This window comes from Erigeron canadensis, chromosome 7 (assembly GCF_010389155.1).
Source record: "Erigeron canadensis isolate Cc75 chromosome 7, C_canadensis_v1, whole genome shotgun sequence".
Taxonomy (NCBI): domain Eukaryota; kingdom Viridiplantae; phylum Streptophyta; class Magnoliopsida; order Asterales; family Asteraceae; genus Erigeron; species Erigeron canadensis.
In genome coordinates this window covers 12,032,721-12,046,626 of record NC_057767.1, presented here as the reverse complement: position 1 = coordinate 12,046,626, position 13,906 = coordinate 12,032,721, and the positions used below count along the sequence as shown (strand labels likewise).

The following is a 13,906-nucleotide window of genomic DNA, read 5'->3' as shown; positions in this document are numbered from 1 at the left end:
GCTCGGTGAGATTGGTAGATGCAATAAAAAAGACTAGCATAGTTTGTTGAATGCCTAGACTTCCCCTTTTAGCCTTATGTCTTGGCTACTTTCGTTCATGATTTATGAACATGTATTAATGATGGCATTTATGTTGGTGCTATAACTTGGATTTCATCTATATTTGATGATGCACGTTAGTAACACCATTTTATAAAGGTACCACCCGGTTACGGATGAAGCAGTTTTAAAGTGATCATTTTCCCCTACTTTTTAAACGCCGTCTGGCAAAGTTTTCGAAATCCTGGTTTTTAAAATGACGGGTGTTACATTGGCAATATAGGTTAATAATCAAATACATTGAGCCTTAAAATGACAACACGGTCTAAACACTTAAAAACTTCATTTTGATGCATTAAAAGTACATAAAGTAACATATTAGTATTAAATATACCAAATCTAATTCTACTTCTAAAATTAATCCAAAACCTATGTCAAAGTTTGAACCTTAATCTTCCTCAAAAGATAAATCTCTATAAAATGGGCTAACAAAGTCTGATAAATATATTTCTAAATGGAACTTTATAAACCAAATATATGTTTGTTCATATAACTTATTTCACGATTTTTTTTTGTCATGAACATATTTTATTTTATTTTTTTGTCATTAACATATACGAGTCTAAAATCTAGCTCACAAACTATATATGAGTTTTTAAGTTAGAAACAATCAAATAGACATGTTTACTACAGTAACATTTATCTATTTCTTAATCACACATAGATTTGTGCTAGTAAGGAATCCAATCTTTTAACTTTTTCTACTTGGATTGCATTGAAAAAATTATTTGATTTTTCCGAGAAAAATATTTAAGTGAAAATTTGATTTTTTGCGTTTTCATATAGATAAAACACAATTTTGAAATAATGAATTAGGACATGATTTATCAAAACTTAATTGAAAACGTAAAATTTTTTTGAAAATACAATATAAAACACCCCTTATTATAAAGTTTAGGGGTTTTGCTAAATAAGGGTATAAGGACTTTCGTTAAGGTGCATTAAATAGTTGTATATTTATCATAAAATTCAAAGGTAACCTCTTGATTTGAAAATGTACATTTTTTTATGCATATTAATTAAAGCCGCAAGGGCTTCATTTACCAATTTTTTAAGTTAATTATAGTATTATCTTTGAGTTGGTGCTTAAAATCTTAAACTACCCGTTTATCACACGTGGTGACGTGACCGTATTTCTAGTAAAAATATTTGGGCTTTTTGAAATGGGCATGCTAACCGGGCTTGTGGTACATAGCAGGACTAAAGTGAACGGGCTTTTCTTTAATCTCTAAGGCAGCCCAATACTAATTTTGCATCTCTGATTCAAGGACTTAAGGAGCTGCAGGCCTCAATGTGGCTAATCATATGTCCAAAAAGTACTAATCTTTGGTGGCTCACCAAACTAATAATCTAGAATGAGAAAATGAAACAATTTATGTTACACAAAATAAAAATAAAAAACCTGTGACAAATTGTGTATTGCCTACTTTAAAATGTTGGTAAGGCAGAAAATGACATCAAATATGTAAAGAATCAATGAATTGTGTACTTTTCAGGTATGATCAAACTAGCTTGTTGAAAGCAACCCAAGTAGTGTTGATTCATGTTTATAGTACCATGGATTAAACCCTGTCCCTGTGGTACTTGTGTTCATCATCATTGCCTCTTCTTCGTCTACGTGATCATCAGGTGGCATGTTTAGATCAAGAAAACCACGAATCTCATGAACGGGCTTATCAAACTTTTCGATTAAATTTTGGTTGTGTTGATTCAGTTTAGCCTCAGCTATCAAATGTGATTTCTTGTGACCTCCTAAAGCTTGTCCTGATGAGAAAACTCTCGAGCAAATTGAACACTCATGAGCTCCTAACACTAATGTGTTCTTGATAGAACTACCAAGGTTGAAACTTGATGGTGTTTGATGATTTTCAGATGTTTCTTCGCGATACCCATTAATCATATGGGCCTGCTCTAACACTGGTTCGCGTTTATTCATATTTTCATCGTCATTTTTAGAATCTAAGCATCCCTTTAACTTCTTGTGACTTGCTTTGTGGCCACCAAGTGCTTGGTAAGAATGAAAACTCTTGTTGCAAGTCATACAATCAAACTTTCTCTTCATTTGATCATCTATTTGGTCTTCATTGATTATACATTTTCCTGATGTTCCTTGAGAATCGAAACCAACTTCAGTTTTTGCAACTTTTTTCATTCCACAACTACTACTTTTTAGTAGCTTTTTATCCCATTTTCCACTATCTCTAGAAAGCATGATCAAACACATAGCAATCTCTGCTTCTTGATCTTGATCAATATCCGAAACAACACTTGTTGAAGCATAGTTAGCACTCATGGAAACCGAAGATGAAGCTGTTGTCACTGTGGGAGTGGTGTGATCAGTAAAAGTTGCAGCACAAGTGATTATAGACTTTTTACTTGCTCCATTTTTTGATCTTGATTTCTTCGTCTGACGGATTTTCACCCCTGGATTCTCATTGACAAATTGACTAATCCTAGAATCTTGATTCGAAATTGCAACTTTGTTGTTTAAGATTTTATCAGAGTGACATTTCATATGTCCAAATAAAGCTTTCCAAGATTGAAAACCTTTTCCACATTCTTTGCAAATTTTATCAAGAACAACAAAATCATTTGAACCCGAACACCCATTGATAACTGCTTTGAGAGTCTTTTTCGGATCTTTTCTAAGTTCATATCCCAATTCATTCGGATTCGAATAGCCATTGATGACTTCTGTGTTGTTGCTATCAACCAAGTTGTCACCTTTATTGTTAACAGAAGCAATCTTCATCTTCTGATCATGGTGATCACTTGAGTTGATCAAGTGAGACCTCATGTGACCTCCCAAAGATCTACCACAAGGGAAACTCTTGTTGCACAACCTACACATATGTTTCATCACTTCTTGATCACTTGATTCAACCGAATTCGGATTCAACATTCTTAACATAGAACAGATCAAAACTTGTATCAGATTAAAAGCTAAAGTAATCCGAAAACAGAGAAGGATAATCAATACTATGAATTAAAAACTACCCAGATCATGAAACAAGATAAAAAGAGTAAATCTTTAATCTTTTTGCAAAGTGAGTAACAAAACCAGATCAAGAACTCAAATTTTTAGTTGGTATCAAGATTGCATTTGTTGTTCACCAAATATAGATCACACAGAATTGAACTTTTCTTACAGGAGCCTAACAAGTGAAAAAGAATTTTATAACCATATCTACTACTAGTAAAATTTACACTAACATCTCAAAGTTTTGGAGGGGCAGGCCACCCACCAAGATCAAGAAACAACATAAAAAGCTCAAATCTTTGAATGGCTTTTCAGTATTCTTGCATTCTGTAAGGACCAATAAACAAGAGATTGTATTTGGTTATTTAGCAACTTAACAAGATCTAACCATGACAAATGTGAAATTAATAACTAAAAACATTAAGCTAAACTTAACTAGTAATAGTTGTCAAGAATTGAAGCACAATAAAGAATTAATGGGGTTGGTTGGTTACCTTTCTTGCTAATGATGACAATGAATAAGCACACCTTTTAATTCTATATATCTCTAGACTTTTGTAACTTCTTCTCTCTAGAAACAGAGATGAAGAAACTATATTTGGAAGAAGAAGGAGAAATCCATGCATGAACTAGCATAAATAAATAAGAGGCAAAAGCAACATGTAAGTCAGCTAATAAGTACATATCATCTTATGCCAAATACTAATCCAATGGTTGATATTGACACACATTGGCGATATACAAAGTAATGGTCTCATAATTATTATTATTTCACTAAAATTCTTAATTTTGACATGATCTCTTAGTAACTATCTTAAAGTTTTCTTCATGGCACCCAATGGAAGTGTGGCAAGTGTCACACTTATACTTAAAGTTTTGGGGCTAAGTTGGGTAAGGATAATCTTGTAAATTTGATGGTGATTAAAGAATTTGCAATGGGTAGTAAGTTGGACAATGAGAAGTGGACCCATGAGAGAGATGCAAGAAGTTTGTGAAGTAAAGAATCTACAAGCCTGCAAATGGAAGCTAAAAGCTTTTTTGTGCTAAGCAAGCATAGTAGGTAGTGGTAGTAGTAGTAGGCTAGTGGCACTTTTGTCATTTCACACAAACATTTTGCAATCCCAACATAAATAGATACATTAGCTACACTCTTTATACTTTACTTTTCATTATACACATATACGAGTATTATGAGAAAATGATACCTATAACACAAGTTTTAATTAATGTACCACAATGTATACATTTTATAATTAACTGTATAAACCGGTAATACACAATTATGGTACACCAATAAAAAAAATGGTACAAATATCACTTCTTATACATTATACCTTTATTGGAATAGCATTTCATTATGAAATGCATGTTAGCTACTTATAACTTTTATAAAAAAAATAAATACATGTATTTTTGTAGTAACAAAAATATAAGATGCAATGAACAATTTGTATAAAACAAGTACTTAATGAGTTAATGCGAGTGTTGTAGAATTGTAATAAGTACATACAAGTTGGTTTTTTTTTGTAGACACATGTTAAGTTTTTAATAAAAATGGGTGTTTATACATTTTGGACATTTTCTTTTACAATCAACCTTCTCCACTTTTTGTAGGGTCAACACTTGATCAGATTGTGTAGTCAGAACTTTTATTACGTTTTTATTGGTCATAGACTCATAGTGTCGTTGCAAGTTTTAGAGTCGGTTGTAAGTACGGTAACTTTATTTGGTCAGAATTGTTCTCCTAGTTCTATGATTGATCATTAATTTGGTAAAGATATTTAAAAAGGATAACGATAAAAAAAATGATTAATCAATCTAATTCATATGTCTAATAATGTGTCTAAAACTATGCATAATATATTCAAGTTATGACACATGTATCTCACATCTTTTTCATAATTTTTACCATTGAATATGTTATGTGTCAATCTCTCTTTACTATGCATACTTTTAGGCTTATCTTTTAGACACATTAATTATTTTCCGCTTAAAAATGTAAATATATATTTTTTAAACGGTAAATTGAGGCACATCATTTTTTCATAGATATAACTTCAAAGAAAATTTATATCAAATCATCTTACAGACATCAAAATTTAAATGAGACATATTCTAAATATCAATCAATTTATCTATTATAATTCCTAAAATCTATACTTGAAAGTCAAAACAGGTACACTGTCCCTCACTAGCTTGCTACAATATGAGTGAATGATATTTTGGCGTGGTGGCCGATGGTAACTAACAATATGAGCCGGCATTTGGTCATTGCTCTAACCGGAAAACTTATGTCTTATTATACATGGTAAATTAATAACCAACTTCAACATTAATTGTATCGTTTAAGCCGGCATGTTAGTAGAATATTTAGCTGTAGCACAAGTGATAACAAGAAAACAACTAACTTTTATTTAATTGTTTTAGCCCTTACTTTACAATTCTTTTGGCATACAAGTCCAATTCATGACATGTGCATGCATATTATGTGATGAATTAGATAATTGTATTATCTTCTCTCCTAATAATTCTAAACAAGAAGTTTGGGCTGTTTTAGGATAATTTTCATACTAAATGAAATTGAGTATCTTTTCTAGTTCCAAATTGGTAATTTAGAGGTAACATGTAATATTTTTAATGAATACGGGCATGGTACCCACGCAATGCGGCAGTAAGTTGGCGATGACGGTGGTGGCGACATCTATTGGTGTAGGTAAAAATATTTGATTTAAAGGGGTTAGTAGAGATATTTTCTAATATAATAGACTAATGGTGTAATTTAATATTAAGGGTTGATGGTGATTTAGATCATTAAGGGTATTTTTGTCAATTCATATGTTCCATTTATGTAAACTTTCAACATAGGTGTTATAATTTTTATATAATAGTATAGATCAATTCTAATTCTAGTCCTAAAATACCTAATATTTTTAAAATACACTAATGTCAGGAACTAAACACCTTTTTTTTTCAACTAGAAGAATTTCTACCAATTGCTAAAGACCTAAGGTTGAAATGATAGTAAGATGTAATCAAAGTTATGTACACATCTTAAAGTTGTTGAGAAGTTAGTCCAACTACTTTCCATTAACTTGTTTCCAAAAAATATTTCATTACAAATGTCATGTCAGTAATAATTTATAAGTTGTGTATGCATAACATGTTGATGAATGATGAATTATGAATGTTATCACATTTCAAATTGTTTTCTACTAAAAAGAAATAAAATTGTTGAACTTTCATATGTTATTTTGTATATAGTAATGTCATTGCATGTGCTCTACCTTTATTGGTCACATCAAATCAACAAACAATTGATTTTCCTTAATTGGTGCAAAAATGAACACCTCAGAAAATGAAGTTTTATTTTAGTTTATTTTAGTTACCATGTGAAGAAGTTACATAGTCCAAAGACCATTTAAAATATTATAGAGTAACTTTTTAAAGACAGCTATATTTTTAAGACCATAAAGCTCATATAAATTTACACCATATAGCAATACGGCTCATTTTTATTTATACTTCAAATACATTTCCAAAGTTATTTTCGTCTTGATTACTAATTTTTTATGACCACTCTTTTTTTGGAAAGAGATTCGTTGTCTCAAACCGATGTACATTATTTCGAAGAAAGTACAAGCAAACTAAAAGATTATTGTAATTAGCTAAGAGCAATTAAAGAATCTTAATGCTTAGTGATAAGCACAAACATACACACATGTAGTGGCATTAATTAAGCTAACGAAGCTTCACTTATGAGACAAGAGAAAGTAGGCAATTACTAAAAGTGATCAACTTGACAACCAATTTTAACACATCGAGGGAAGTTTTGGTCACTCTTTGTCTTCTATTCCATGCCATTTTGCATACATTTTTAGGCGAAATATTAGATGCCTTGCTTTGACCTTTATGCCCTTTTGCCTCTTGTTAGATTGTAATTTAATAAACCAAAGATATTTCATACATATATAGGTAAATGATAAATCTTTGTAACCAAATAGCTTAAGGGTGGGGGGAGAGCTTCCCCATTCCTCCTCTCCCCTTCCCGATTTTTCTTCTCCTCCCCTCCCCTCCCCTTTTGCTAGGAGCACCTCGCCGCCCCTCCCCTCCCCTCCCCACCCTTTTCTATTTAATTTCATTTCCATTTAATTTTTATTCAAATAAAATATTTTATTTCATAAATTAAAACTAATACAACTTAAAACACAATTAAAACACATAATTTTATTCTAACACACAATTACAAGTAAAACATACAATTAAGGCGCCGGTCATCCGTACTTCTCACAAAGGGTGCGTTTCTGCGCCAAAACCATCTCCAACATCGGCCCGCTGAGGTGATCGTGTTTCTGCGTCTTTTGGGTATATTTGAGTAACTGGGTTGTTTTGGTTTCTTCCCCTTATTCATTTTTATGTGTTTATATGGGTGATTTGAGTGGAAAAAAAAAATTAAACAAGAAGAAGAACAGGAGGTCGGCCAAGAAAGAAGAAGAAAAAGGGAAAATGAGAAAGGAAGAAAGAAAGAAAAAAAAAAGGTTTTTTTTTTTAACCGTTGGTAGTGGGCCCTTCCTCTTTTTTTTTTCTTTTTTTTTCTAAGTCGGTAGTGAAACCGGCACCGTGGTGCCCGAGATGCTCCCCTCCCCACCGGTACCGGGGGGTCGGAGCGTTGTGCCATCCGGTACCGGTCGGGTGCCTAACCACTCCGTCCAACCTAATAATCCTCTTAATACATTAAAAAGATGACATGTGGTATCCACTAATTCTCTACCCTAATCTTGCCCTATGATTTTTTGACATATCATCATTTCATAGCTAGTTAGAAGGATTATTAGACTATTTGGTTTTTTATATATGCTCATGGGTGTGGATATATAATTTTGATCTATATGAGTTTTGATTTGATTCCTATATATAGATGGAAGTTGTGTTTTATTAATGGCATGATGAGTAATGACGTTTATGATAGAGAAACTATATTTTAGATCCGTGTCAAATATATAGGTTTTAAAACATTATCAATATAAAAATTAGTATATAAAATAAATAAATACTTATACGTTAAACATAAAAAAATATATTTAAAAAGAAATTAACATATTCAAATGTAAACATTGATTGTTAAATCATATCAAGCCTGAATGGTGTAGTAGGATTTCTTTTATACAAACTCTTCCAGATTAGCAATGTATTAACTTTAATTACACAAATAAGTTTTCATTGATGTCTTGCAAAAAAGTAATTTTATTTTCATTAGTCATGGTTGAAAAGAACAATAAAAATAACGGCTGGTTCTTGGGGTCTTCGAAGATTTCGTGTGTTGAAATTTTATTTGTAGGGTTCAGTTTATAAATAAATAATTTGTATCCTAAATATAGCTTGATTCGAATTACTAATAACAACAATGATTATCCTAGTTATAGTTTGACTACAATTACTAATAACAACAACATTATAATTAGTTTCATTACAATTAATAATATAAAATAAGATATTGGTATAAATATCAATTCATATTAAACCAAATCTTGTAACCTTTCTAACTTTTAGCTATATTTTGTTATTAGATAGACATTATGGAATAAAGTATTAATTATTTTTAAATAGGGTTAAATTGTAAAGTTAGTGATGTAAATCCAAAAATGATAAATTAATTTAGACATGTGTTGATTTAATTAATTTTAAAAAATTGAAGATTGTGATTGATTAATTAAAGTTTGGGTTAAGAAATTAATTTTATGTATTTTAATTCAATAAAATAATTATTTTAAGAAAATAACTAAAAAGTGTAAATTGATGAATAAAGTATAATTGTAGTTGGATGAAAACTAACTGTAAGTAAAATATTTTTTTTATCTTTACTTCATTATAAAGTAAAAGACCCTTTTTTTATTTTTAGTAATCTCTCTCTTTGAATTACTAAAATTGTCCTTAACATTTTATGTTTTTTTCCATCTAATAACGTATGTATACTACAATATAAAAGTTATACCCATGTTGAAAAGTTAAAATTTTTGAGACATGCGAAATTACCATTTTACCATCAATGAATTAACTTATACAGTCATTGCATTATATTCCTAAAAGATATCCACAACTCTTTTAAATCAAATATATTTAGATCAAATACCTAAATGCATTTGCCGCCACCAACGGTCGCTGCCGCCGTCACCATCCGTTGATGTCACCACATCACTGTCCTTGCCATCGCCGCCGCATTGCGCGGGTATCATGCTCGTTTATTAAAAAGATATATTTTTAATCGTTTAGTTAGTCGCGTGTTGGAGATAAACATGGATTTTATATTTTATATATTTTAATTCAATAAAATAATTATTTTAAGAAAATGGTTAAAAAATGTAAATTGAAGATGGAAAACAAAAAAGTGTAAGTTATATTATGACATGTGCTAATTTAATTAAATTGGAGAAATTGGAAATTAAAATATATGACAAGTATATGACAAGGAGTGTCTAACCGTGTTACCGTATGTATTTCGTATATGACTATGACAATATAAACTTTTGGATAGATATATGGTATCACTAATGTATTATTTTTTCAGAGTAAAATACTTACCACATGTTACTAACTCTTAAAATTTTTCAACTAGAGGTTGAGTATTGTAAAACAAGTATTAAAGTAAAAATAAATAAGACATGATCTTGATCTTAAGATCATGGTTAAATTGATGCACGAAAATTCACGAAACAATTGATACACAATGACTTTAATGATGTACGATGATTTTCAGTGAAACAATTTGTTTTACTATAATACTTGTTTTATTTTAATCAAAATCTTTTCGAACTATTCATGTTATGCTTAATAACTCACAGATTGGTTATGAATTTTACAGTTATAACTTTCACAGTGAGGTAACACTGTAACATGACATCATATGGATGAGAGCTAGAGATTTTATTATCTCGATTTTGTGAGCTATTATTATTAGGTTGATGTCAACCATGATTGAATGCCTCACCGGGGATGAACCGATTAATCATTTTCCTATTCTAATACTTCATCAAATTTTAATTTCTGTACTTTTATATTTATAATTATATTAAACATTTTTTAATAAAAACATGATGTTTCATTACGAATTAAAATAAAATTACCCATTATTTAAACATTACGATACATTAACACTTTTATTAAGAACAAAAAACATTACGTTATAAACATAAAAATAATATTTTTTAAACAAGATTGCAAAGAGCTCGTTCGCCATCAATATTTATGTATTGCAACGAGAATACTGCATTGGCGCATTGTAAATTTGTAAACAAATATCAGCTGACTTCCTACACATGTCTTAAAAAAAGGAAATGATGGATCCTCATAACAAAAAAAAAGCTTAATTATCTTTTTAATAATATGATCATGACATGTGTATAAATCAATGGATATAATTAAAAAAGAATAAATAGATAATACATGTCATGTTTTAAGGTTATTAAGAGGATTATTAGACTATATTTTTTTTTAAGGATTTATCATTTTACCATAAAAAAAAAAGCTAACATTAGTTATGTCTTGTGGAATTTGGTCTGCTCCCTTTCTTTCTTTCTTTATTTTTTTTCGAAAAGTGAATTTCACTTAAAACTTCATGTCGCGATTCGGCAGCGAGAGGTCTAACATATGTTGTTTTAGCCAGATCCGTGTTAGAGAGCTCCATCGAAGTAGAATTATCTATTTTAAATAACCAATTGGGGGGGGGGGGGGCTCCTACTAATCCGCTCGAAGACACAATGATTAATAGGGGTAAACTCTGCCCCCAGACTTGAATTTGGGTATACCCAAGCTATCTCATAGAAGGACTACCTATATCTCAAAGTTGGTACAATGAAGATTCAAACCTGGGATCTATAGGTCACCATGGCAATTCCAAATCATTCCACCAACTCATCATTGATTGTCCCCAGGCTGGCAAGTTGGTTTGCGACCTTTGGCACCTAGATTTTCTTTGCAATTGCATACATTAATTTCTTCCTTATACTTTTCGTCCATTTTCATATCTGCAATCCTTGCAGCCCTCACTTCATTGACCGTCATATAGTTAGTAGATAATGAAGAGGCATCCATTTGTTTAGTTTTTGATTAGGTAAAGAAAGGGGGTTAAACACTTTGTAAAAAAAAAAAAAAAGTTTAAAATTTGAGCCGTTCAATGGCTCCTTCATCGCTCCTTCCCAAGAAATTATGTATACAAAAATTACTATTATGTATAAATGAAGTAATCAATATCAATCATCATAAACTCACGATTATGAATAAAATACGTAGTGATGTTCGGATTTCCAGTTTAGGAGTGATGATGTGGTATTGATGTGATAAAGGTTATTGTTGGTAGTGTTCACACTATCAACAACAAAGACCCAATTCCTAGATGGGATACACCTCTATTCAAAGGTAGAGAGACTGCTTCCATAAGGATTTCTGGCCACAAAGAGGTGAAAGTCGAAAAATGTAAAGAGTTTAGTTATCATACATGTCGGTCGCCGATAGCAAAGAAGGAAATACCTGTCTGTTAGCGTGGGGGAGTAGCAAACATGCAACCTACAATGACGGCTTAAAGTTTTTGGAGACCTCAAAAAAGATCAATTTTGATGCTTAATTCGTTACCAAATAAATTAAAGTAAAAAAGAATAGTAGCTTGATTTTTGTTATTCAACTACTAATAATAAAAAAAATGCAGATGTTGATATAAAAATCAAAAGGGTGTTACTGAAACGCAAATTATATAATGATACTTGATCCAAAATCCATACATTAAAATCCATACATTAAGTCTAATATACAGAATTTTGAGGCCTTAGAATTTTAGAGGCCTAAAACGATCGTACAGTCTCATACTACTGTCGAGCCACCTCTGGCAACCTAACATACTTTAACACACTACAATACATGATAGGGTTCACGCTATCATGTATTAGAATTGTATCAACGCAATGTGTGGACGTTAATAACTTTTCCATCTTTTAATATTGAAAAGAAATTTAGATTTTCGGTAAAAAAAACATATACGGCTAGCTAAGGCCTAAGGGTGATGATATCTGGCTCTACTGACCAACCGACTTTGACTCGTGATTGTCTTTCTGTTGTTAATAAATCAATTAATGTTGATTTGTTGTATATCAATGAACTTATTATATACACGATTATTTGGTTGATGGATTAATAATTTTGCAACTCTTAAAATTTCAGAATTTTAAAAATTTGAGCTCAAATGATTTCTAGGATGATATATATAGGGGGGTATATCTTCGTTATAAAGATGGGTCCAACATCCATTTAGTCTTTATATATACCACAAGTGAAAGCAAGATGGGAGGTGAGCTTTAAGTGCATGAAGGAGACTTGATCATAACACTATTTGAAGTGATTCATTGCTCCAAAAGCAATGTTGTTGTATAAAGCAAACCATGTGAGTGCTTAATTGGTCATCAACAATAACCGGTGATTAATTTATAATACTTAAACCCAAAGAATCTATTAGTAGGCCATGACCACATCAAAGCGTTAACCATATTAAAACTCAGCCTTTTATACAACTGTCCATCCAAAATCAAATTCAGAATACAAAACATTATTTCAAAATATTTACTAACCAAATTGTCGTCGGTTTTAGTAACATGATGATATATTCATATTATATAAATATAAATTGTGTATACACATGAATATGTGTGTGTGTATATCCTCAAAAATATATAACTATTCATAATGATTTCTATACACAAAATATACTTTATTCTACATGAATTAAAGTTTGTGACTTGCAGGTCATGATTTACCCTTGAATAGATCTATTAAAACTATAAGTGTATAATAAAATTTTCAGCTTAAAGTATCTAAGCTAGCTAGGTTATATATTGATCAAATTTAAGTAAAAACTAGTTGACCAAAAACCTAATACAATTAATCAACAAAACTCTTGTATGACCAATTATAAAGAGCATCTGTTCCTTTACAAGTGTGATAATGGTGTCATGTGTTTGATAAACAAGTTTCTCACCAGCCATGCTTAGATAATACTCTTTTAAACAAAGAGTCAGTGAAGGCCAAAGCATGACACCCCATAGCTATTTAGAGGATGGGACCCACTCTCTTGGATCAAGTAATCCTTATGATGACTTGTTTACAAGGCATACTAATCTCATTTATCCTAGCATTTGTTGGGGATACGCAGTAAACAACGAATAAAAACCGGATATGATACAATCACTGAAGGCGTGATACGCTTTCAGATTGAATCAATTCGGTGGTTCACCCTAAATTATTCAACCGGATACAATCAGTGATTAAGAACGTTCTGTATGATTTTGTGTTTTGAGAGAAAATATGTGGAAAATGGGGAGAGAGAACTTCTGAATTCGTATGTTATAGAATACAAAATCAATGGGCCAAAAACTGCTTTTATGGTAGTTAAAATCGTCTTTGCTAAATTGGCAAAACTAGTCCCTCAAGCTCGATCCCAACCAGGGGCTGCCGCTCCTTGGACCCCGCTCTCTGGAGCGCTGCCCCCGGACCCCCGTTCCTTAGGGGCATCGCCCCTAAGATCATAATAAATACATATAAGTGTGCACTCCGCACCACCAAACTTATATGATGTATTATTATGATTAAATTACTAATTAACCTAATTATATACTAAAATATCCAACAACATTGTGATTAAATGTGTTGGTTGACTGATGATATAAAAAGCATTTTATGTATTGTTTGTAAAATATATATATCGATTTAAAAGAAATTAATGAACTTGAGTGCAGCATGTATTTTTAAAATTATTAGAGAGTCAGGTAGTCATGTAAATTTCTAGTTTTT

At 31.2% G+C, this 13,906-nt stretch overlaps 1 protein-coding gene across 1 annotated transcript; it reads right to left on the bottom strand.

Annotated features, from left to right (window-relative positions):
- Positions 1–1,450: 1,450 nt before the first annotated feature.
- Positions 1,451–3,001, bottom strand: LOC122608969 (zinc finger protein ZAT1-like). The gene has a single exon (XM_043782035.1). It carries the CDS (start codon positions 2,999–3,001, stop codon positions 1,607–1,609), a length of 1,395 nt encoding a protein of 464 aa, XP_043637970.1. The 3' UTR covers positions 1,451–1,606.
- Between the last annotated feature and the right edge of the window lie 10,905 nt (positions 3,002–13,906).

What these genes read in the sequence shown, in the direction of transcription:
- LOC122608969 (XM_043782035.1), bottom strand. Translation starts at nt 3,001, where the DNA reads ATGTTGAATCCGAATTCGGTTGAATCAAGTGATCAAGAAGTGATGAAA.